At 42.1% G+C, this 25,715-nt stretch overlaps 1 protein-coding gene across 2 annotated transcripts in view; it reads left to right on the top strand.

The window, feature by feature from the left end:
• Window positions 1-25,715, top strand: part of ClC-a (chloride channel protein 2) — a 625,116-nt gene that overhangs the window by 236,504 nt on the left and 362,897 nt on the right. For both annotated transcript variants that reach the window (XM_067141103.2, XM_067141101.2), the window contains exon 2: window positions 10,598-10,880. In XM_067141103.2, the coding sequence (XP_066997204.1) occupies window positions 10,598-10,880 (283 nt within the window). The remainder of the gene's footprint in view (window positions 1-10,597; window positions 10,881-25,715) is intronic.

Here is a 25,715-nt window from a genome sequence, read left to right as displayed (position 1 = left end):
TTGCAATTTCCATTTTCTTAAGTGTATTTTTAACCGAAATCTGTCTAACAGAGATGGCTATGTGTGCAGGTGCGTTGTCTTGGTGGAAGAACCAGGCTCCTGTCTGCCACAAATCGGGTCTTTTTACCGAGTAGAAAACAAAATTTCAGAGCTGCACGTTGTTCACTTAAACTTGCCATCATGAAAAACGAAACAAGAACAAAACCGCGCTAGCAAAAACAACCCTTGTACATGAACAGAACAAGCCAGGTCGACAGCACAGGTGGCACTGAACTTGGCAATGATTTGCGCTATACACGCTTAGCGGCAGGAATGCGTACTACACAAGCTTCGCCCACGGCAATATTATTCCGGTTATTTTTGGGTATCTCTCCGTGTAATAGTGCTGGGGACGGAGCGGAGCGGAGCGGAGCAGTTGTTGTGACGTCATCACCCGGTAGTACCGAGTGAACTACCGAGTGAATGTCCTGACGCGGGACGTTTAAACACGTTATATGTATGGCACTGCGAAGGTATTGCATCCCCCTTTTAATACCCTTCTCTCACAACGTAACAACTGTAAATAAGTGCATATATATTCACTATAATTGTTATATACGTAACTGCTAGGGAGTAGGAGGTAGTATGTGGAATAAATGTTAGTAACTCGTATAGTTAACTCATTCGAATTGTGAAATAAAGTATGGCGCACACTTACCGAAAGGGTTTGTATACAAGGGGATTGGAAGTTAACAGAAAAGTAATGTATTAACAATTATTTCGTAAGTTCATGTGATACGGTACACTGTTAATGAGAAGAATAACCTGAATATAAAGAATCTTATCAGAATATAATGAAAAACACTGACATAATTTCATATACAGAATGACAAAAGTAATTACGTAAATGAACATTGACTGGAATGTCCTTCTTTGCAAATGTGATTACAAAACATATCTGACAACATCCTACTACTATACGTCCCAATGCCAAACAGCTATCAGTAGAATGCTTCTATAAATACAGTTATTATATATTATATTATATTGTATTTGATGTGCCACCACCCGTCGCGTATGTGCGGCCACAACATTTGCATTTTGCGTGTTTCCTATTATCAGTGATGTCAAAAAACTGCCAGGCATCCGACGGTTTTCGTGGCATTTGTGGAACAACGTTCTGTAGAAATTTCTTTAAATTCCTTTAAATATTCTAAAAATATAACTACTATCTACGAATATGTTTAAATATCACACTAACACCACAAATATAATCTAACAGACTTTACATTATCTACAAAACATAACAAGCGTAGGAAATATATACGTACATTCGAAACACACAGATTGAATACAGGTACTTTCGTACGTGTGTTGTGCGCTACACTGTGCTCAGGTCCTCCGCGAGTACTCGCAGTTGTAAGCGGAGGGGATCGGTGGTGCGCTCTACCGCTACAACCGGATTACTCATCGGTATTACTCGCTCCGTCCCCACCTCTACCGTGTAACAACAGCTTATGTTTCATTCGCAGCGCGTCTTTTGGCCACCTGATAATTATGTGATTCAGCACTACAACGCGGCTCACTGTTCGCAAATGAAACCCATTGGAATACATTCGATTGTCCGAATTTCAGAACCAATCACAGCACTGAATTCTATCCTTGAATAATTGTGAGTTGTCGCAAAAGAGCTCCAGTCGAGTTTAGTCTTATCAAGTAAAAGTGTGATCATGTTGGAGATAACATACTTGTATATTGTAACAGGCCTATACCACCTGCCCTTGGCGATCTAGTTTCATGGACCCACCGCGGTTACTATAAGTGAAATACAGCGGTCCCTCCCACTAAACCTGGCTAATATAACGAGATGTGTGGTTACGGACTAGAAGAAAGCAGGAATCGTGAGCGCCACTATTAATGCATGATTGGTACCCCGAGCGAAGCCATAAAACGAGCTTAGATACGAAGAACACGTACCTTACAAAAACAGAGATGTATACACAGACGAGGAACAGGTATTGTCTAATTGTATAGGCTGCGAAATGCCCATTGCATGTCAAGCCTCACAATACCTCACTTGACAGGGGTGCGGTCCGAACTGTGATCGGGAAAAGTGCTCAAGGGTACGGAGGTTCAAATCCCAAGAAAGTAATATTTTTTACCTCAATTACCTAGAATGTGACAAGGTTGCATATTTAATAGTTTCCACGGACTGATTTGTTTATTTCGCCCTGCAAAGGGCCGTTGGTATCGTAGCATAGGCTGTGGAGCTGGGTTGGACGAGGATGTGGGGACAGAAGCAACCGGTTAGTTACGTCGTACGTACAGCATTCCAAGCTTCGTAGGATACAGGTAAAGCAAAGTGTGCCTCATTGGAGCTATAACATGCGATGGCAGGTAGGTATATAGCTCCACGAACTCCCTCCCTTCGAGGCAAGTTACAACAGAACACAAAACCTATTCACTGCCTCCTGATGTATTTCTGCGACTAGTGTGTGGGCATGTTACTCATCTACGGAGAAGCTAGACAGAATACATAACCAGGAACAATGCCTGTATCAAGAACGCATTCCGGATAGACAATGGGCAGGGATGGCATTTTGAAGTGTAGAGAGACGGCTGCGGGCTACTGAGTATCTGGGAAGGACACGGTCTGTTCGAGATCATCCCGTGTCTTCTGCTCACAATGAAGAGGTTGTGTTGGACGCTATCCAACATAACCCTCACACTAGCACACGGGCCATTGCGCAGGAGGCGAACATCAGCCCGGCGTCTGTTATGCGAATACTGTATTGCATTCCCAATGGTTAGACCCGTACCATCTCCACTTACACCAGAAGATTCACGGTTGTGATTTCGAAGCACGGGTGGCGTCCTGTCAGTGGATACTATAGCATGTAGACACTGATCCTCCCCTCCTAGCGACTATCTTATTTACGGACGAAGAGCAGTTCCACAGCAGTTCCACAGCAGTGGAGCCGATAACCGACGTAATATGCATTACTGCAGTATGGATAATCCCCATTGGGTACGACAGGCAGCTTTTCAGGTACAGTGGGGCGTGACCGTATGGTGTGGCACTGTGCTTGGTCGCCATTTTTTAGGGGCTTGTGATAGGAGAACGCTATCTGTGGTTTCTCCAAGGTGACCTACCACCGTTCTTGGACCATGTGCCACACCTTGACCGCTGCAGAACGTGGTTTGAACATCACGGAGCTCCACCGCACGCGGCATTGGTCGTCCGGAACCATCTCCATGCGATGTATCCTGATAAACGGTTAGGAAGTGGAGGACCTGCCCCTGGTCCGCTAGATCGCCCGATCTTACGCCCCTGGATTGTAACTGTGGGATCATGAAAAGAACTGGTTTATGCACAGGAGCCGGTCATTTCTGGTCACCTCAGACATCTCATCACCGAGGCATGCCGATCCGTTACGACAGATTTTGCAATGTGTCAGGCGGTTCAGACAATATCGCACGCATCTTTGTATCGACCACGGAGGTCGTCACTTAGATCAGGTGATGCGTTAAACGAGTTAGTTAACTGAAATCCTGTCACATGTTTCCTAGCCATTTCAACCCATCTCCATATCTTATGCCACGATACCAAAGGCCTTTTTTCAGGACCAAATAAACAAATTATCAGTGGATACTATTAAGTAAGCATCCTTGCCACATCCCAGACAATTGGCCTTAAAAAATATTTGCGTAGGATTCGAACCTTCGTACTCTCGTGCAATGTCCACTCTCACACCTCCAACCGTGCCCTGTGAAGTGAGCTATTGCGAGGCTTGACATGCAGCGGGCATTTCCCAGCCTATATAATTGCTGTTCTTTGTCTGTGTCTGCGCGTCATGTAAGGTATGTGTTCTTCGTATCTGTGCTCGGTTTCCGGGTTAATTCTAGGTACCCGTCATGAATTAATACTGGCGCTCACGATTTCTGCTGTCTTCTAGCCCGGTTTAGGGAGAGGGACCGTTGTATTTCAGAATCTAGTAAACGTGGTGGTTTCCCATAAAACTTGATCGCAAGGGGCGGATGAACTACCAGGTACACATTGGCTGAAATTAAGTGTGGCTCCTACGCTGAATGATCGGCGTTGAGACACTCTGTTTAGTGGGTCCCAGGTTCAATTCCCGGCCGGTCTGGTTAATTCCTCTGTCTCGAAGATTGGGTGTTTCTCTTCATTCTCACACCTCGGTACCAGTCACCACAGGAACACGTAATAGTGAATACATCCCTTTTCATAGGATTGGCGATGGGAAGGCCCTCCGGCCGTAAAACAGTCAAGTCCGCATTTGTGACACCATTCATTCCCACAACCCCACCGGAACGTGGGACATGATGATTCGCTGAGCTTTTGTCTTTCATGAAAGAACACACGAAATTTTACACTTAATTCCAAATGCATAAAAAATACATTGGAGTTGGATGACAGTAGTACGATCCTTACGGAGTAGTCAAATACCATAAAGTACAATCTCCCTCATTCTAGAGATGACGAGCAGTCAGCGGACCTCGTCATTCGTTCTGTGGAGGGGCTGTTTTATAGTTTTTAATGGCGAAGTGTTTATTTATTTGTTTTAACTTGTATTGTAAATTGTGTTTCTATTCTTTTTGCATATTTTAATATTTTGAGCTTTTAAATTGAATAAAATACATGATTTCACTTTTAAGGCAGCGCCTTATTCAATTTTATTACATTTTAATCTGGTTTTAAGTCATTTATAGCAAAATAAGCCATTGCGAGTTAGATCTACTGATTATTTTAAATTCATAATCATTTTCCTAATCATTATCATCTTTAAAAAACAATCCCAGTCAGTAGGTAAATTTTAATCTATCAATTAATTCCGTCTCATCTCATACTATAAGGGGTCAATGACCTAGATGCTAGGCCCTTCAAACAACAAGCATCATCATCATCATCGTCATGAACATTTAGTTAAGAGTTCTGTTTTCAGATGAATCACGCTTTCACAACAATAGCACTGTGAATCGGCACAATATGCACTATCGGAGCGCGAAGAATCCCCGCTGAGTAAGACAGGTCGCATTTGAATTGCTGTGGGGAGTAAATGTCGGTGTGGGATTTTGGGCAACTTCCTAATCGGACCATATTTCTTCGGCGGCCATCTGACGGGAACTCCCACAGTTGCCGGAGAAGGTGCCACTGCTCCACCGATTACAAATGTGGTTTTTACAGGACGGGGCCCCACCTCACGAATCGGCAGTCATCCGGAACAATCTTAATGCTTCATGCCCTAATAAATGGTTAGGAAAAAGAGGATCCGTTCCCTGACCCGCAAGATTACCCGCTCTTACGCCACTTGACTTCTTCCTGTGGGGTCACTTAAAGCAGGTAGCGTGTACACAGGAGCGTGAAAATATTGGTCACCTTCGGTAACAGATCACCGAGGCATGCCAAGCTGTTACACCTTACATATTGCAACGTCGTGCTGAAATGTGGTCAACATTTCGAACATTTGCTGCGCTGGAAAAGCAAGGTGCCTTGTTTCCTACCTACAGCCACCATCTCGTAGTCCAACATCTGATAAAAATGATCATTTTCAGTACCAAATAAAAGTGGCTGTACTGTATATAAACGTCGTAAAGCGAAAAAAAGTAGCTAATTGTATTAGTCTGGGAATAGAACCGGATTCCTTGCAGCTGCTTTGTTCCGCAACAACACCAGTGCCATCTTCTGTACGGAGAGCCGTGGCGTGTGACTGGCACGTATGGAATCTGTACGTGCTCCTAATAGACACTTGCTGTCCAAACGCAAGGCAGTGTTACTCGCAGCTGTGATCGTTTTAACCAATCATTATAGTTTACGTCATTGCAATAACATGGGCACTAACTAGTTCATCTACATTATCGAGAATAAACTCGACAGTATAGTTGTACTAAGACAAATAGAATCAGGTACGAATGTTTTTAGGTTGGCTATGATAAGAGTTCGTGGGATTTCCTATCTCCAAAAAATAAAGGGACAGGTGGGCCATTCCGTATATAGTGTGTCTACATTGTGCCATTTGGCACCTACCTGCATCTAGAGACTTTCCGATAAACTAAAATATCGATATTTGATTCGATATCGATATGCTGACATTATCAAACCAAAATATCTATATTTCTCGATATCAAATGATATGTTTTGAAAAAATACAAGGGCCGGGCTGAGTGGCTCAGACGGTTGAGGCGCTGGCCTTCAGACCCCAATTTGGCAGCTTCGAACTTGTCTCAATGCGGTGGTATTTGAAGGTGCTCAAATACGTCAGCCTCGTGTCGGTAGATTTATTGGCACGTAAAAGAACTCCTGTGGGACTAAATTCCGGCACCACGGTGTCTCCGAAAATCGTAAAAGTAGTTAGCGGGACGTAAAAACATATTATTATTATTATTATTATTATTATTATTATTATTATTATTATTATTATTATTATTATTGCCAACGGCCGTAGCCGTGTTGAAACACCGGATCCCGGGAGATCTCCGAAGTTAAGCAACATTGGGCGTGGTCAGGAGTTGGATGGGTTGCCACGCGCTGTTGGTGGTGTGACGTACCCACTTGCCCACAGATGTATGACAAATTTATAACGTGGCGGGTCACTTTAACATTAAAATAAATAAATGATATGTCATGGTTTCTCCAGAAGCAGTATCCCAAGGGCGCCAGTCTTCAAGCTTATGGCTTGTTAAATCTTGCATTTTGTTTAAATAGTTCTTGTAACTGTTTGCTATGTTCGTCCATCCTTTTATTAGCTTCTACCTTGTGTTCATTCAATGCCTTACTTAATTCTCGTTTAGTTTGTTCTACTTCATTTTTAATTTCTGATTTAGTTTGTTCTACATCTGTTTTAATTTGTTCCAATTCATTTTTTATTTCAGATTTACTGTCCTCTATCTTACTCAACATTAACTGCATCATTTCAAGTAACTGAGTATTATTACTCTCAATGTTAGGACTAACCTCCGCCTCGCCCCCCATCGTACTATCGTCTGAATCTAACGTAACTTCGTCATTCCTACTCTTATTCCCTTCGCTATCTTCGCTCCTAATATCAGTTTCTTCCTCTACACATTTATCTAACTCTTCCTTAGAATTACTTAAAGTACTACCCTTCAGCACGTGTCCACTACGCAGCGTCATGTCTTTCTCCTCTTGCTCAGCCATGCTACCCCCAAAATCAAACACACTAGAAAAATATACTGTGGATACACAACAGTTACCCCCAAACTACTGATTTTATTCTTCTATACCAGTACTTAATGATTTACGAGCCCCTCAGTTGTGGCGACAATATGTGACGTACCCACTTTGCCCACAGATGTATGACAAATTTATAACGTGGCGGGTCACTTTAATATTAAAATAAATAAATGATATGTCATTGTTTCTCCAGAAACAGTATCCCAAGGGCGCCAGTCTTCAAGCTTATGGCTTGAAAACAAAAGTAGATAATTAATAATAATAATAATAATAAATAAAAATACGTAATGAGACTCAAAAAACTCCCAGGGGTGGGGTGAACGGAACACAAATCATTAAGTACACTAACTTGGAATTTAAGGATCATTAATAATCATTTCGTAAAATACAAATTAAAGCAGCTATTTATTAAGATGAAAACGTGACGTAACGGCGTATTAACGAAATCTGAACTTACGGAAGCAAAAGAAAAAGTGAATGAAATTAACTTTAAGAAAATGAACTGTTGCGCGAAGACTTGCAGTAACTTATGCCATAAGCTCACCAAATGTAGACTCTGTTGTCTTGAAGCTGAAGATAGATGGATCTCTCGTACAGGCTGCCTCATCTGTTGTTGGATTCCAGTCCTACATCCACATTTCCTGTTTTAACACTTCCTATTGTACTCCTTACATAAAGTCGTAATGAGTCCTAATTTTAAGTGCAAAACCACCATGGGTTATGTTTATGGAGAGAATACATTCGTATTCTTCCGGATTACGGAACAGTACCGTAGCTAAATTCATAATAAAAGCTCTCCTCCTCTATACCAGTCAGAACCGGTCTCCCGTTGACTACCTCTCGTTATTGAGATAACAAGTCCCAATGAGAGTAACTTTTGAGTAGAATATACTCAGATGCGAAGTGAACTAAGTTAAAATCTTCTCCGATGTGTAGACGTAGAATCGTAGTAAGAGTATCTTCCAAGTGTGAGAATCAGAATCAGAATGTCCGAATCTCAATCTTAATGTGAGTCTGAATCTGAGAATGTCCTCTCCAGCCCTTGTCGATGGTATATATTGGTTCAAAAGTCTCCTTCCATCAGCCATATCACATGGTCCAGTAAGATACGAGGTCTCATCCCTTCTCCCTTGTACAGCTGTGAATCCATCACGTTGCTTCATTACGTTCATTCGTATAGGCTGAACTTTCCCGCTGAAATAAAGCGTCTCGAAGCTGAGTTTGAAAAGTGGGTGTTAATAATGTATCAACTGTCTTTTCATGAGGTGGAGAGGGTAATATCTCTCGTAACCTCGATGACGTACTTTTCCTGGAACTGGGCTGAAATTAGCCTGCTGACTCTGGTCACCTCACAACGGCTATTGGAAAATTTACTGCAAGTTATAAATATGCGTGATGTTGAAATACTTTACCCAATAATTTGTTCGTTCAGAATACGTTATAGCCGCGATACAAAGAAATGAAATGATGATTGAAATGGATGATAAAAGCCCTATATATATATATACATATCAATTTAAAATGACCTATCAGTGATTAAATATATACATATTATCAATTAAATATATAGTTCAATAATTAAAAACATTCAGTGATGTCCCAAACATCACAGTGGGGGGTAAGGGAATAGAGGAGCGGAATGGAACTGGCCACCCTACCGCACGTAAACTCCGGCTCAGGAACACCTCTACGGAGGTTCGACCTGCCTTCGGGCAGAATAGCCCTTACCTTACCTTACCTTATTATTATTATTATTAGTCTATTATTATTATTATTATTATTATTATTATTATTATGAAAAATACAATGATTCGAAATTATATTGAGTTGCGTTAAATATGGAATCACGACAGTTCCAAGAGAAACAAAATAATTAAGAGAATCAAATATACCGTAACTAATAAAATATTGTGTGTAAAATCATTATCAAAAGTTTGTTGTATTTTCACTGAACTTGGCATGCTTAGAACATTGTTTACGCAGTGTGACACTACAGTATTTTTTGTCAAGTACATCCACACTGTACTAGTCGGAGGAGCAATTTTAACAATCGAAAGTAACTTTCACGAGAAGACACCAACACAGATATTTTTGTGATGCAAAATTCAGATTTACCTGCAAAGTAAAGATGTCTAAAACATGCATCAGACCAGCAGGAACTAAACCCTCACAAGACACGGTTATAGACTACTCGTGGAGTTTACTCTTAATATAATTTTGTACGCATTGTTCGATGAATACCGCTATTCCTTAAATTTTCCTAACGATCTTTTCGATATCGGTAACGTCATATCATAACATCGATACCAAAATATATCGAAACAACATATCGATACTAACCCATCGAATATCGATAGAAAAGCATAAATATTTACTGATATAGATATTATCCCAAAAGTCCTACCTTTATCGAGGGTGGAACCATCTTTGGCTCCTTTTCGTCGACTAATTTAGTCTGCTCGATACATCTTCTAGTAGAGATGGAGTCAAAAGACAGCCGAACTTCACTTCAGGTTTCATCTTAAAAATGACAGAAATGGTAATTGAATTTGTGATTTATCGACCGTTATCCTCTAGGACTGAATTGGGAGGAGTGATAGGGCTCATTATACTAATGATTTTGTTGATAAATTAAGAGAATCAACACTATGAATTTCAAATAAGAGGAGGAAAACGGTTACCTACTATAATGGAGTTCATCAGATTTCAGGCCGCCATAATACTAACTTAGTCTATTTCTTAATAACCACAGTTCCTTACAGTGATTCTACCCCATTCCTAAATATGGCCCTCATACAAACAAGCAAGGAAAGAGGAAGAACATGCTACTTTTGGAATGTGCCCTTTGTTTCATGATTGAAAAAAAGTTTCATTCATCACTGAATTTCCATCAATTATGCATTTGTAACATCCATCTGTATTTTACACTTCAAAATCTCATTTCATGGCTATATAGTGTTTCTTCCAGTTGTAAATCCAGATTTCATATCTCTGTCACAATTCCTTCCTCATAACTCCACAAGAACGTGCTCTATCCATGGCTGCTTACTATTACTCCTATTCCCTCCTCATCTTAAGCTGATCATCAGTCGTATCAGTCGTTACTTTCGAAAATGAAGAAATGTGCTTCTTCTCCTCTTACATCTGTCGTCTGATGATGCGTAAAACATTACTTATTGGTTATGATTTACGGTGCTTTTTATTTATTTATTTATTTATTTATTTATTTATTTATTTATTTATTTATTTATTTATTTATTTATTTATTTATTTATTTATTTATTTATTTATTTATTTATTTATTTATTTATTTATTTATTTATTTATTTATTTATTTATTTATTTATTTATTTATTTATTTATTTATTTATTTATTTATTTATTTATTTATTTATTTATTTTCAGATGTATGGTCGTTACACAAAGGATCTAGGAGCATTTGCTAAAGAAGAAGCAAGCAAACTTCGAGCACTTGAGAGGAAACGAAAAAAAGAAGACAGGTTACGTAATAAGGAGCTACAGAAATACCGGGGAAAGTGCGCCACAAAGCTTCTAAACGCCTTTGGATTTGTTTGGAAACATACTTTTGCGAAGCTTGGGGAGGACTGGGTCTTTTTAGGGCTTCTTGGAATAATTATGGCTTTATTGAGTTACTTCATGGATCGCGGGATCAGTGTGTGTAATGCAGGTATGTTTTCTTAACATTTTTTCTATGGTTCTTATGTCTTGGTTTATTTTTGAATACAGATTGGAAACATACTGGAGAACGCTGATCTTTTTGTTGTCATAGATGAAATATTTAAATATTAGTTAATTTGATATGTCCTTACCTTTGTTATGACTTACAGAGGCTAGAGAGAAATTTCTCTAATTTCGTCAAAACTAACCATGATGGCTCCTGTTCATCGGGCATTAAGTGCGATTTATTTTGCAATTTGTTTTACGTCGCACCGTCACAGATAGGTCGTATGGCGACGATAGGACAGGAAAGGCCTAGGAGTTGGAAGGAAGCGGCCGTGGCCTTAATTAAGGTACAGCCCCAGCATTTGCCTGGTGTGAAAATGGGAAACCACGGAAAACCATCTTCAGGACTGCAGACAGTGGGGTTCGAACCCACTATCTCCCGGATGCAAGCTCACAGCCGCGCGCCCCTAACCGCACGGCCAACTCGCCCGGTAAGTGCGAAATATACTGTCGTTCTGTGTACAATGGTAAATGCATTGAACATAAAATACCATCAATTTATATCATCTTATTTTTCTTTTCCTACCGCTTTTCCCTCACCTGTGGGGTCACGGGTGCGAACTGCGTCGCACATGTGAATTTGGTCCTATTTTACGGCCGGATACCCTTCCTTACGCCAACCCTATATGGAGGGATGTGATCACTATTGCGTGTTTCCGTGGTGGTTGGTAGTGTAGTATGTTGTCTGAATATGATGAGGAGAGTGTTGGGACAGATACATATACCCAGTCCCCGAGCCAGAAGAATTAATCAGAAGCGATTAAAATCCTCGACCCGGCCGAGAATCGAACCCGAGACCCTCTGAACAGAAGGCCAGTATGCTGACCATTCAGCCAACGAGTCGGACAAATACCATCATTTTCAGTATTTAATAGTAAATGCGAAACACACTGTTTTCATTCCCACCCATTTTAGCCTCTCCCTTACGTTTAGTAGAGATCCGATTCATGAATGCCACACACACACACACACACAAATAATTTAATGCTGAAAATGCAAGGATATTTTCCATTTTGTTTTGTGCTCAAATGACCGTCAGCATCGTTGTAGGCCCGTTCCCTATTTACTGGAAGGGATTAGTGAGTCAGACTACAGACCTCCCACCTGGCCTGGAGGGCATGGCCGGCCTCTCCCTATATTGCTCTCTTCGTCTGGAATCCCCGTACGTCTTCTAGAACATGAAGCGAGAACCTTCCTTCTATAGGAATACCACGAAGCTTCCAGTACTTCATCATACGAGATATAATTACAAGGCCGTCGTGAACGAGGTTGTTGTTGTTGTTTCGGAGTGAGTAATTGTACTGACATGGCAGTAGTGCTGGCCACCGAGATTTTCCCACCGGAATCTGAGTATCGTCGTCCTAGTGTACGGAGTACTGTATGTATTTTACCAAGGTATGTAGACCGTAGTGGAGTGAGAGTATGGAACAGTTGGTGTGAGTAGAACCGGAGCAGTGTTAACTGTCATTGTTTTGTTGAGGAATATCGTAGTGCTGGCTACTTACTACTGTAAGAGCTGTTGCTGTTGTGTGACCGCTGCTAGTTGTCAGTCCTGAGTAGTTCGCTGTGCTTGGATGTGAGAGTGGTGGACTTTCTCTGGAGTAGAACCAAGGAACGGTCGCCATGTATTGTGGTCAGTAGCCCTGTGTTCAAACCTGTCTCTCTCTCTCTCTCTCCAAGACGGCTCAGCTGGAGTCCTGCTGTGAGAGACTTTGTAAATAAACAGCAATTAGCAGAGTGTCATTCGTGGTCGAATGTGTGTGTCCATACTTACTGGGTCATCCTAGAAATAAATTAGGACGATAAAACAAGGAGTGTTTTATTCGTAACAATAATTTCTAAATATAAATGAGAGAGAATGCTGTAAATATCAATATTTCAAATATGATATAGAAGTGCATTTTCAAGTATGACAATGTGAATGCAATTATTCTATTTGCTAAATTAGTTAACTGCCTCAGCCTTTAATTTTTCTTAATTTATTAATGACCGAGCTAGATAGCTGCAGTCGCTTAAGTGCGGCCAGTATCCAGTATTCGGGAGATAGTGGGTTCGAACCCCACTGTCGGCAGCCCTGAAGATGGTATTCCGTGGTTTCCCATTTTCACACCAGACAAATAGTGGGGCTGTACCTTAATTAAGGCCACGGCCGCTTCCTTCCCAGTCCTAGCCCTTTCCTGTCCCATTGTCGCCATAAGACATCTTTGTCGGTGCGATGTAAAGCCAATAGCAGGGGGAAAAAATATTAATGATTGATGAAGTCATGACAGCCCTCTCATCTGATCATTAAGTCGTCGTCTTCTGTCTGGGCTTGCTCCAGGTACTTGGGATCGGCCAGTTTTATGGCCAGATGCCTTTCCTGGCGCCAAACCTAGGCGGAGACATGTGTTCACTATTGTGTGTTATTGCTGTGGTTTGGAGTTTGATGTATTGTATGTAAATGAAGATGAGTATTAAGACGATTAATAAACACACAGCCTCCTAGCTAGAGAAATTATCCAGACGTTGTTAAAATCCCCGATCCGGCCGGGAATCGAACCGGGGCCTTCTGAACCGAAGGCCTCTATCTACGCTGACCATTCAACCGAGGAGCCGTGTAAATTTGGTGAATAGGTAATGTATGTATTGTACCTTTCAAATGACCCTGATCTTGCATGAGTTGGTTGTCTGGCGGGTATAGCCTCGGCGCTGCTCACAAGGGAAGTAACGGTTAAGACAGGTCGAAACCTATCCTGAATTATTTTTGACACAATCGTTGTACTATAAGACGTGCGGAAAATCAGCTTCCCAATGCAACTGCAAGTCTCAGAAATCATGTGGCGAATAGATCATTGTGAAGTAGCGCGAGTATCGTACATCGTGGTCGGAGTAGACAGGCCTGACGTCCCAGGTACGCAAGGCCAGTGATAAGCAAAGCCGCACGCGCTAGTCAGCTGTGGGGCGTTTCACTGCATACACAGCGTAACAGTTTTGATTGTTGTGTTAAAGAAAGCAAGACAGTAAAAATGAGTTCCTCGGAGGATGATGTTTTAAATCCGATTAACGTAGCGACGTTTGTAACGAATTATTTCCGTGAAAAGGGGATTTTTGTTTTCTGGAGAAATTAGCTCGAAAGAAACGGAACTGGGGCGGTATCGGATTGATTTGATGGAAAATAATTGTAGAGGAGTGCAACGTATTGATGTACACAGTGGAGACAGTGAAAGCTACTCAAATGATTCCGTTTGTCAAAACGTTTTGTCGATCGCAAGTGAAGTTTCGGGCCCGAGTTCGAAACTAGAATACGACTCTCCTGAATCTAGTGATGCTACGAGTTTGTCGCCATGCAAATCGTCCAGTTCTTGTTATGTTCCTAGTCCCGTAAAGATCATGCGAGAAAACATCACTACGGAGTATCAGAGGGCTGTAACATTCTGGCGTAAGGAAGGTGGTAAAAAGCGATTATCACTTTCACGCGTCCGCAAATACTTAAGTTTAGTGAAGTCGTAGAGATATCTTTAGTTGTGGAAGAAGCAGTTTGAAAATACGGGTATGTCGGCAAGTCCGATTGAACATAAAAAAATGCTGTATGAAAAACTCTATTCCTGTGTTTTTACAAGTTGCTTCACGTCGCACCGACACAGATAGTTCTTATGGCGACGATGGAAAAGGAAAAGGCTGGGAGTGGGAAGCAAGCAGCCGAGGCCTAATTAAGGTACAGCCTTATACTGTCATTCTGTGTACAATGGTAAATATATTGAACATTTAATACCAGTTATGGTGAAAATGGGAAACCACGGAAAACCACTTCATGGCTGCCGATAGTGGGGTTCGAACCAACTATCTCCAGAATTCTGGATATGGCCACACTTAAGCTAATGCAGATATCGAGCTCAGTATTCCCGTTTCCAGGAGGCAAGAAGGGGAAAGCGAAATGTAAGTTGCCCGTGAACTCTCTATTGAAGAAAGTAATTTCTCCTCCTTTCATGTCTGGATCAGCAGTTTCAAGAAACAACACAGAATTGGAAGTAGGAAAGTTACGGAATTTGCATTCCGCTTACATATTCAGGACGAAAAACAAGAATAAGGCTGCCGAAGGAGAGCGATTTCTCCATTACACCCCGTCGTCCATTTACAACATTGATCAAAGCGGGTTCGAGCGGGAAATGTCATCGAAAAGGACTCTATCTGTTGTACGTGAGAAAAACACACACACGATAGGCCAATCGGTTAGTTAGCTCACACGTTTATAAACCATAATGCCAACAATCAGTATGGTCGGTCCTTAGAGCCCTAAATTATTTATTGTACAGCAGGAGCTAACCGGAACTTTCGGTCCTTTGGTTTCAAAAAGATGTGTAAAGCAGATAACATCGTTGTCTGCCTGCTGTCAGCTCTTCATGGATACAGTACTTTTGCTTCCATCTCTTGGCACAGGCCAGAGCAAAGTGTAGCTTCCACTGAAGTCCCAGTCTCATCCATGGCTGTGACAATATGGAAGCTGCTGGGGTGTGGGTCGTGCTGAGTATTGACATTCAGAGCACAACCAGTGCGTCTGAGTGTTATGAAAGGTATTGCTCATAGGGTTAGTTCTGCTACAATAGCACTGTCTAGCCCAGTGAGGAAAGCAATGGCAAACTACCTCACTCCTCGTCTTGCCTAGTACGCCTCATTTTGGTACTACCATTGGTTTTTGTGGTTTTTCTATAACTGCTATTTGAGGATCCAACCAGCCTCTGGGCTGATGACCTAACAAACACACACAACATCGTTGTCACTGCCACAAAATCAGGAAAAACGTGGAAAATAGAACTGAAAGTATGGTTTAGAGAAGCCTTTTTCCTATTCTCTGAAGACAGCTGTGCCCTGCTTTTTGATTCGTGGACCAGAGACAGTGATACAACTCGCTTTGAAGACATCCCTACACGCAAAATAATAGAACTGCTTCAGATTCCTCCAGGTACCACTGGCATAATTCAACCGTTAGACAAATTCTTCTTCCGGCAGTGGAAAGCTTTTTACCGTCGATTAACAGAAATACTAAATTCTCATTATGATCAAGTTGAGGTTCATCACAGGAGCAAGATTCTTAAACTGTATTTCATACATTTCGGTTTTACTCTCCACGATTTTGGGATATAATAACATGTTCATTGTTTACAACGAATTACACAAGAGAGCGACCTCCCGAGTTCGTGGTGTCCTCTAAGTATTGTTTGGAGAGGCAGAAGAAAAAAATGTGTGAAGAACAGTGCGACAATGAAGTTATTCGTTGTGCTTTGTAAACAAAAACTTGTGTTATCATCCTGCAATTTACACCAGCCATTTCTGCTATACTTTTGTGAGTGACTGACAAGTGAGTGAGATAGTACAGCTTCTGAGCGCGTCGAGTGTCTGAATGCACACACAACTCCGAGCTGGATCACGCGTCATGCCTGCGTACCAGGATTCCAGGTACGACGATTTCATATTTTAAAAATTCAGGATAAGTTTCAACCTGTCTTATACGTTACTTCCCTTGTCAGATATTTACAATTTCTTCCTTCATCCCAGTGTGCAGACCGTCCGTCACTTCATTCGTCTTCGTTTGGGGTACATAGAGAATCCTATCCATGGGCCAAGCCCCACCACTTGACTAGTAATTTCCTCTCTCTGTTTCTCGCTTTGGGCCGTTTGCACGCAGTTCGAAAGGCGATTCAAAGAACTGGTAGAAATACAAAGTGAAGTGACTGTTCTCATGACACCATTACCCATCCTGCCTGAAGATGCCGCAGCCAGCTGCCACAGGGAGTTGACCAGGTTCCAGTGCCATACAATCCTTAAAGATCAACACTATTCTGCAAGAGATCTACGGTTTTATGAACATTGTCCCAGCAAGATTTCACGGCTACATGCACAGGCATGTCGATTTGCTGCAATATTTGGCTCTATGTATGTTTGAAAGCAAATATTTTCAATAATGAACCTTAATCATTCTAAATATCAGGTAAGTTGTAGAAGGTATATTACTCATCCAATCAGCGCAAAACATATATCCCAACATAATTCAACTGGTAGCATCCAGGAGGTGCTAAGTTTATAATTCAGAGAGATGAAGAAAATTGTGTTAAATTCAACAAAAAGACCCAAATTTTTGATGGATTATGAGATATTGAGAAACTAATACTTACACTTTATGTTAAAATTCAAGCATGGAATTTCTTTTGAATTTGTGAGATAAAACCATTTTCGTATATATACTTGTTAAATAATTTCTCTTGTGGAAAATTCTACAAGAATTTGTTAATAGCTTCGTAACATAATTATAATTCACTTTCATAGTTTAGAATAATAATATTTAATTTAAAATTGTATTAAATTCGAAAAAATCGGAAGTTTACTTTTGGTTTAGTGGGTTAAAATATAATTTACTTTTATATTTTTATGAACAGAGGTAATTATCCTATCCATGTGCGAAATTGAAAATATCGACATTTTGATTTTGGGAGACAAAAATAATTTACGTCCTTTAACTAATAATGAATCACCCTTGTTTAAATGTTTAAAATGATTCATTTTAGTTTCTTTTTAAAAGTCATTTAAGTTCATTTTATTTTTATCGTGAGAATGTTCGGCGCAACAGTCTTTCCCATGTTGCTCATTGCGGCGAACAGCTGCCTTTTATTTATGTTTCGGATGATGAAGTACTGGAAACTTCGTAGTACGGCGAGAAAGGGTGGGTTCTCATTTCATGTTCTAGAAGGCGCACGGGGATTCCAGACGAAGAGGGCAATAGAGGGAGAGGCCGGCCATGCCCTCGAGGCCGGCTGGGAGGTCCATAGTCTGACTTACTAACCTCTTCCAGGAAAAAGCGAAGAGGGCTACAGCAGGGGGTGACGGTCAAGGTGTTTGTTGTTGTTGTTGTTGTTTCCGAGTAAGAAATTGTAGTCAGATGGTAGTAGTGCTGGCCGCCGACAGTTTCTCACTGTATAAATCGTACCGAAATACCTTGAGAAGGTCTGTTTTCTTGCGATTATAGCGTTTAAAAAATACTGTACCCCAATCAGCATTTCGCTGAGTAGTAGTGGACGAGAACTTCGTACCGAGCGAGTTGGTCGTGTGGTTAGGGGCCTGCATTCGGGAGATAGTGTTTTCGAACCCCACTGTCGACAGGCCTGAAGATGGTTTTCCGTGGTTTCCCATTTTCACACCAGGCAAATGTTGGGGCTGAACCTTAATTAAGGCCACGGGCGCTTCCTTCCCACTCCTATCTCATCGTCGCCGCAAAACCTGTCTGTGTCGGTGCGACGTAAAGCAACTTGTAAAAAAAAAACAGCTTCGTAATGGCAATCGAACGTCACCGCTCCCTTCCCTGCAAAATGTGTTCGCTCTCTCGCTTCACTGTGACGTATGCTTGCTACGTAAGCTGCCCGCTGTTACGTCAGGCCAGGCCGGCTGTACTGGGCGCCCAGCTGAGCACCTCTGTTCTAGTGTGTGCAGCGCTACCTGGAGCCTCTTTCGAGTGCACAGAAGTTGGGGGTGTTGGACTGATATTGCCGTATCTTCCACATAGGAGTGCGTGGTGGTGAGCTCCGCTGCCGGCACATCATTTGCATAAGGACAAACACGATCGGACCTATCAGTGAGCCTTGGGCTACGCCCACTCTGATGTTTCGCGCACTTGACAGTGTGCGTCTACTTGAAATTTCCGGCCTCCTAGGTATGACTCGATGATTTTTACGTATCCTAGGTGGAACTCGTAATCTGTGAGCTTAGCTAACAGACCTTCGTGCCACACTTTATGGAAGGCCTTTAGGATGTCTAGGAAGACTGTGCCCGTGTCCCTTCGTTTCTTGAATCCGGCGGTTGCTTGCTCAAGGAACCTCATAAGGACCTGTATGGAGGAATGTCCGTTTCGGAAACTAAATTTTTCATTCCGGATTATTCCCCTTTTCTTGATGTGTGCTACTAGTTTTTTCGGCGGTATTTTCTCTAATACTTTGCTGATATCGTCGAGGAGGCTTATAGGAAGATAGTAGTTCGGGTCCGATTTGTTCTTCCCTGGTTTCCCGAATACCAGTATTTTCGCTAGTTTCCATTGTTCAGGGAAGTATAGTAATCTGAACATGGCATTGACAATATTGGTGACGATTGAAAGGGCTTTACTGTAGAGTTTCTTAAGGACTGCGTTCATTAGTTCGCCCGGGCCAGGGACCTTTTTAGGGGTCAATGATCAATGATCCATTTTACTTCATGGACTTAACCTCTGGTCTCGGTGTGTTAATGAGAAACGCCTCGACCTTTACTTCTATTCGCCTTGTGAATTCGGGGTCTGACGGATCGTCATTTGGTATGAAGGCGGCTCGCGGGCTCGAATACCGGGCCGTGTGGTACCTTGATGGTTGGGATTACGTGCGTTTCACGAGTGAAGTGTCTCGGTAGTTGCCACACGGGCCTAGTGTTCGTGTCGAATGTTCGCAGCTTTTTGTTCCATCCTTACAACCTGTGTTCTTCTGAGGCTCTTTGAATTTCAGTGTTAAACTGATTTTTGATTTCCCTGTCGAAATGAAATGGCGTATGGCTTTTAGTGCCGGGAGTGTCGGAGGATGTGTTCAGCTCGCCAGGTGCAGGTCTTTTGATTTGACGACGGTAGGCGACCTGGGCGTCATGATGAGGATGAAATGATGATGAAGACGACACATACACCCAGCCCATTTAGCCATGGAGCCGGACGATTTCCCTGTCGAAGTCCTTGTGATAAAGTGCCCAACTTCGCCTATGGTGGTTCCGTCTACGAATGAGATCTTTAATGTGGTTCGGGATTTCTAGTGTTTGTGATTTTTCGTGTGTGCGTGTGAGTTGGTATGCTCGCTTTCGTTACGTCCCGTGTACCTTTGATGAGGATTCTCACTGCCTCCTCAATCTCTACGGGGCTTTCGGAGGTGGTATTTTCCATTCCCTGTATCAACGTGTCGAGCCTCTTTGCGAATTTGTACACCGGATAGACACTCCTCCTGCATTTAAGCTTTTCGGCCAGATCTGGATTCTTTCGCGAGGTGAGAGGTACCACAGCGTCCTTATTGGCAGATCACGGGTTCGAGGCGTACACTCAGGCATATATCACGTCGCAAATATCCGCACAAACATCGCAGGTTACAACTTTTAACTTTCTATCACAGCATCTATTAAAAACCTGATGTGCGTCCCTAGTGTTACGTCTTACGGCGGAGACACGCCATAACGGCCTCATTACAAGTGACGTGGTTGTAGCTAGGACACCTTCGTGGCTGCTGTAGACATTCACATAATTAAACGATTTTTGAGAACTCGAATTAACTATTGCCTGTAATAAAAATGTGCTATATAGCCTAGGCCTGTGTCATCAGACAAGCAAATATCGAAATTTTCTGATTGCTTAGTATTTGAATTTTCTGGAACAGTTCATTCTTTTGTAGGAAAGTCGATATGTCTTTCTTACATACATTCGTTTCTCTGTCACACTTACTGCATCGTAACTTTCACGGAAAGCTGCCCGGCTTGCTTTTGGTTTATCTGCTTTGCAGCTGTAATAATAATAATTCCGTGTGGCTGTTTCTAGCCGAGTGCAGTCCTTGTAAGCCAGACCCTCCGATTAGGGTGGGTGGTATCTGCCATGTGCAGGTAACTGCGTGTTATTGTGGTAGACTATAGTGTTATATGTCGTGTAAGAGTTTTGCAGCTGTGAAAACCCTTACCAGAAATAAGAGCAAATAGACCATGACAAAGAGTGTTTTCGCTGGATTACCGGGTGGTCTTCTGCTTTGTTCCGTGTTAAAAGACGTTCAGAATACTGTATATGAAATATATGGTAACTTGGTAATTCTATTTTGACTCGCCTATTTAGGATGTGGGGCTGTAGGATTATGTACGTCACTTAGTTCTCTTTCCTGATACGGGCTCGGGGATGAAGTGGAACGAAATTACATTGCATGTCTTACGGTCGGATGCTCTTCCTGTCGCCAAACTCAGTTGAAGAGTTATTGAAGATAAAATGAATGATGGTGAATAAAATTGCTAATAATAATAATAATAATAATAATAATAATAATAATAATAATAATAATAATAATAATAATAATAATAATGGCGTGTGGTCTCCCAAGAGTCCTGGTACTGGTCTTTCGAGTTGACATCGTATAGGCGACCTGGGCGTCCATGAGGTGATGAATTCTAAAGTTGAAGACGACACACACGCCCAGCCCCCAAGCCATCGGAATTAACCAGTGAAGGTTAAAAACCCCGACCAAGCCGGAAATCGAACCCGGAATCCTCTGAACCAAAGGTCGGCACGCTAACGATTTACCCACGGAGCCGGACAATAAAATTGGTGAAGAAGTCTAAGTTTTCAGGATAGCAACTGTCCCGGCATTTGCCTGGAAGTGAAAATGAGAAATGACAGCCGACGGTGAGGTTCGAACCCACTCGTCTCCCGAATGCTGAGCTTGGCTCCATAGCCGTAGCGCGTTAACCCGCTCCGGTCGGTGTACATTTGGTGATTTTATGGAACATTTAATACTCCGGTTTGAAATATTTGACAGTAAATGCGAAACACACTAGTTTACAGTTTATTAATCAATGCTGGGTCTTTCGGCAGGGGATTTTGAGGTTTTCTTCGTATTAATCCTATCGGCCGGCAAAATTGGGCGTTTTTATATTTAAAGAACACGGCTTCAAGAACTCCGTCAGTTCTGCTTAATAAATTATTTGCTTAATAGAGTACGGTTTCAGAAAACTGTTATTTATGCAGTTATATTTGGTACGAACCAAGGAGAATAGGTGATTTACGAACAATTTTATTTCAAAAAAAACAACCTTGTTGTTTTACATGATTGTTGATACAGTGATCATAGCCACGGGACTCCAGTCTTACGTGGTATCCGAACCACAGGAACACAACTTTTAAAAGTTTGAAAGTGTATCATTTGGTTATTCCAAAATCTTTCCCGGGTGGGGGTAACGTAAGTGATTATAAGTACACCAGCGTCGATTTTTTCATATTAGTGTGAGTACAAACATCGCATTCGAACATGTACCAAGAAGCTCCCTCTTGTGCAAGGACGATACTAGGTAAGGGTTGGTCGATGGGTGTATTTTTTTCAATAAAACTCCAAGATATTCACGGGTGTGGTGAGTGTAACTATATGATTCCATCCTTGTTCTGCAGAGGAGGTGGATCTCTGTAAGATGGTGGTGCAGAGATATTTCTCAGTTTTAGAGCTATGTTTGGAGCGAGTTGATTGCTGCATGTAGTTCAGGATATGAAGTAAACAAAATACTGTATTATTAGTGCACATTGCCTTGCAAGACAGTGGTAGCTTGTGAATATCAAACTTTGCAGGTTGATAAGAGAAGTTGGCTTTCTTGTGGTACTTCTGCCCATTATTTCCCTTGTTGTTGAAGTCATGCTTCCCATGCGGGTGGCCGACTGTCGACACTCTTAAGTTTGCGGTAGTGTTAATCACATACTGTACAAGGTCATAGGACTGCTCCGTGATAGTAAATTATCGTGGGAGCCACACATGTGTCAAATGAAAGCTAACTGCGCTAAGAAATTCAATATGTTGAGCTTTGTTAATACACTGGCGGACAGGAAAAGTGGATCACTTTGTAAAAATGAAATCGTAATTGTTAAACACAAATTATTAGATTAAAATTTTCCATTAATTACATTAAGGCGGTTTCTAATGTGTATTCTGCAGGTTTGGAGCGGAATCCGATGTTTAAAGATCATAAATGAACTTAAGGAGCCGCTCTCCACCCCTAAGTGCTAGGCACTCAATTTTATTGTATCGACTAGCAATAACTTCTGTGTCCGACTCGTTGGCTGAATGGTCAGCGTACTGGCCTTCGGTTCAGAGGGTCCTGGGTTCGATTCCCGGCCGGGTGGGGATTTTAACCTTCATTGGTTAATTCCAATGGCCCGGGGGCTGGGTGTTTGTGCTGTCCCCAACATCCCTGCAACACATATACCACACAACACTCTCCTCCACCACAATAACACGCAGTTACCTACACATGGCAGATGCCGCCCACCCTCATCGGAGGGTCTGCCTTACAAGGACTGCACTCGGCTAGTAATAGCCACACGAAATTATTATAATAACTTCTGTAAGTTTTACGATACTAGGGCGGAAGCTATTGATGAATTATCAGTGTGTAATACAATATCTGTCACAAAGGAACATTCTCCTTCAGTTTTCTTTTCGTACTTGACAAGTTAAGATGCCTCTTAGCCAAGAAGACGTTGCAAGAGCAGTGGCGTTGGTGGATGATGGACGCAGCATTCGTTACTCGGCTATTGCCATTGGTGTATCATATGGAAGCGTCCGTCGTGTTCTATGATGATGTCGTGAACTCTGTGCCTATCACATACGACTGGATCAGGCCGTCAGAGCTCTACATCTGCTAGGGACGATAGGTTTCTGGTCATCTAAGTCTTGAGCGAACGCCAAACTACCACCGTCCAAGCCACAAATCAACTCGAGGCAGTAAGAAATGCCACTGTGACTGCGGGGCCTATCAAAGTCTCCGAAAAGCCAACTTGATCTCCAAGAAAACCTGAAACTGGTCCACAGCTTATCTCCCAGCCTAGGCAAAGGTCTCAGTACTCTGCATAGTTAGGCAGGCCGCTAGAAACATTTGAATAAAGGAATAGCGGGATTTGGCTATGAACAATGCCGGTATAAATTAGTACCTGCTGTCAGTCAATTAGTGGTATCAAATTCAGAGCAGTAAAATTCGGTGGTAGAATAGCGTCGACAGAGACAATCTGCTATTCGGAGAAACGATTTCTCAAGTCACACTACTCACTGTGTTTTGTTTTTGCTAGTTGCTTTACGTCGCACCGACACAGATAGGTCTTTTGGAGACGATGGGATAGGAAAGGCCTAGGCATTGGAAGGAAGCGGCCGTGGCCTTAATTAAGGTACAGCCCCAGCATTTGCCTGGTGTGTAAATGGGGAAACCACGGAAAACAATCTTCAGGGCTGCCGACAGTGGGATTCGAACCCACTATCTCCCGGATGCAAGCTCACAGCCGCGCGCCCCTAACCGCTCGGCCAACTCGCCCGGTCATTACTCATAATACCAAACGTTCCATGACTTTTCGTACGATTCCCTAACAACAAACAGCAATTTCCATAAATATGTGCACGACTTATAATTCTTCTATGGATTCAAATATTTTTAAATATAGACGTCAACATTGGCATACTCACCTTCTTTGATTAAATGATGTAATTTTGTGTTCGATTGCCGATTAGTGGTGGTAAACTGCAAGATATCGTGGAGATGTTAGTCGCTAATGTTGCCCCTGAGCCTCGATTTGTTTATCTTCATCAATGAGAATTTTCGTTTGCCAATATGTGTAAAGCAGCTTTTTACGAGCTCGATACTTTGGGATCTGCAAATCGTTGAAAGCTATATGTAAGATTATAATAATGACAAATTAACTCCTTCAGGTTCATACTGTTATGATGAATGATGAATGTTAAATACGCAATGTATTTTGATATCCGCATCCACCTAAGACAAGTCCGCAAAACTCTGATTGAATTCCGATATCAGACGCAATATTACTTCAACAGGCGATGCAGGTGTTTGAAGTTCAGGATGCAGTTTGTGAATTTCCGACAATGGGGGGAAATGTACAGTATCATTGCTACGCAACTGCTTCTCGAACAAATGGAGTTTCGCTTTGAAAGACTTTACAGACGTACAATTGAACAACAACACTGCTATTCCCTTGCAGCTTAACACTTAGAGAACTGAAATGAGACATAAGATTGGTTTAAAATACTATATCGGCCAACTACTCTGAATATTCAAAATAATCTGCATTGTGACCTACACCCTGAAAAATCGCTGGTATTTCCTTCCGGAGGCTAAAGAACTGTTCCCCGGTTAAGCCATCTGATATATGAAAAGTACAGCTCGTCTTCGTATCCAGAATTAGTCTCTTATACAAAGGCTTTGAACTGCCTGGGATTAAGAGTACCAGAGCGAATTATCTCCACAACTGTCCGAATCACTGATAACATATAATACTTTTGTGCACAAGGCCACATGTTGAATGATGCAGTGAAGCTTAATGACAGATACACCTACGTGTTTCACCGTATTGCTAATTAATTGAGTGAAACCACATTCCGAACCACTCGTCGAAAGAGCACCATCAGTGGTCACACCGCACAGCTGGTTCCATTTGATGTCGATAACTTCCAACACAAATTATACGGCTTTGAAAATATCAGCGCCAGTAGTTGTCCCATGCATACTGTTCATTCTTCCCAACTTCTAATCACACTACAATTATCATCAACGCTACGGACAGAAATACGTAACTGAGCGGTATTAGTTACGTCGGTACTTTAGTCACGTGTAGAAAAGATATTCTTCTTCTTCTCCTTGTTCTTCTTCAAGTACCATCTCCTCTCAGAAGGTTGGCTACCATCATAGATATTCTCGCTTTAGATCAGGGCCTCTCAGAGTGTATGCGCCTGGTGCATGCACTGTGCACGGTGCAAAAGACGACTTTACTTGGTTGACCAGAGCGCAGACCCCCACTCCTCGATTTGGAGGAATAGCGCTGTCTCTCTCTCTTTCCCCACACCAGTCTCGCTCGCTCCCCCTGTCTCCCTCTTCCTTACTTGCTGCGTAGCGCTCCAAATCCAAGCAGAGTTGAGCCGAGCTTAGCCGAGTAGCCCAGAGACGAAGCGTTGGTCCGAGCCCAGCCGAGCGGGACCGATGCACTGTGCACGGGAACTCTGCTCCGCTGTTTGCA

This window comes from Anabrus simplex, chromosome 2 (genome assembly GCF_040414725.1).
Source record: "Anabrus simplex isolate iqAnaSimp1 chromosome 2, ASM4041472v1, whole genome shotgun sequence".
In the NCBI taxonomy this organism is placed as follows: domain Eukaryota; kingdom Metazoa; phylum Arthropoda; class Insecta; order Orthoptera; family Tettigoniidae; genus Anabrus; species Anabrus simplex.
Note: the sequence above shows the minus strand (reverse complement) of the source record. Positions and strands in the feature narration are given on the sequence as shown.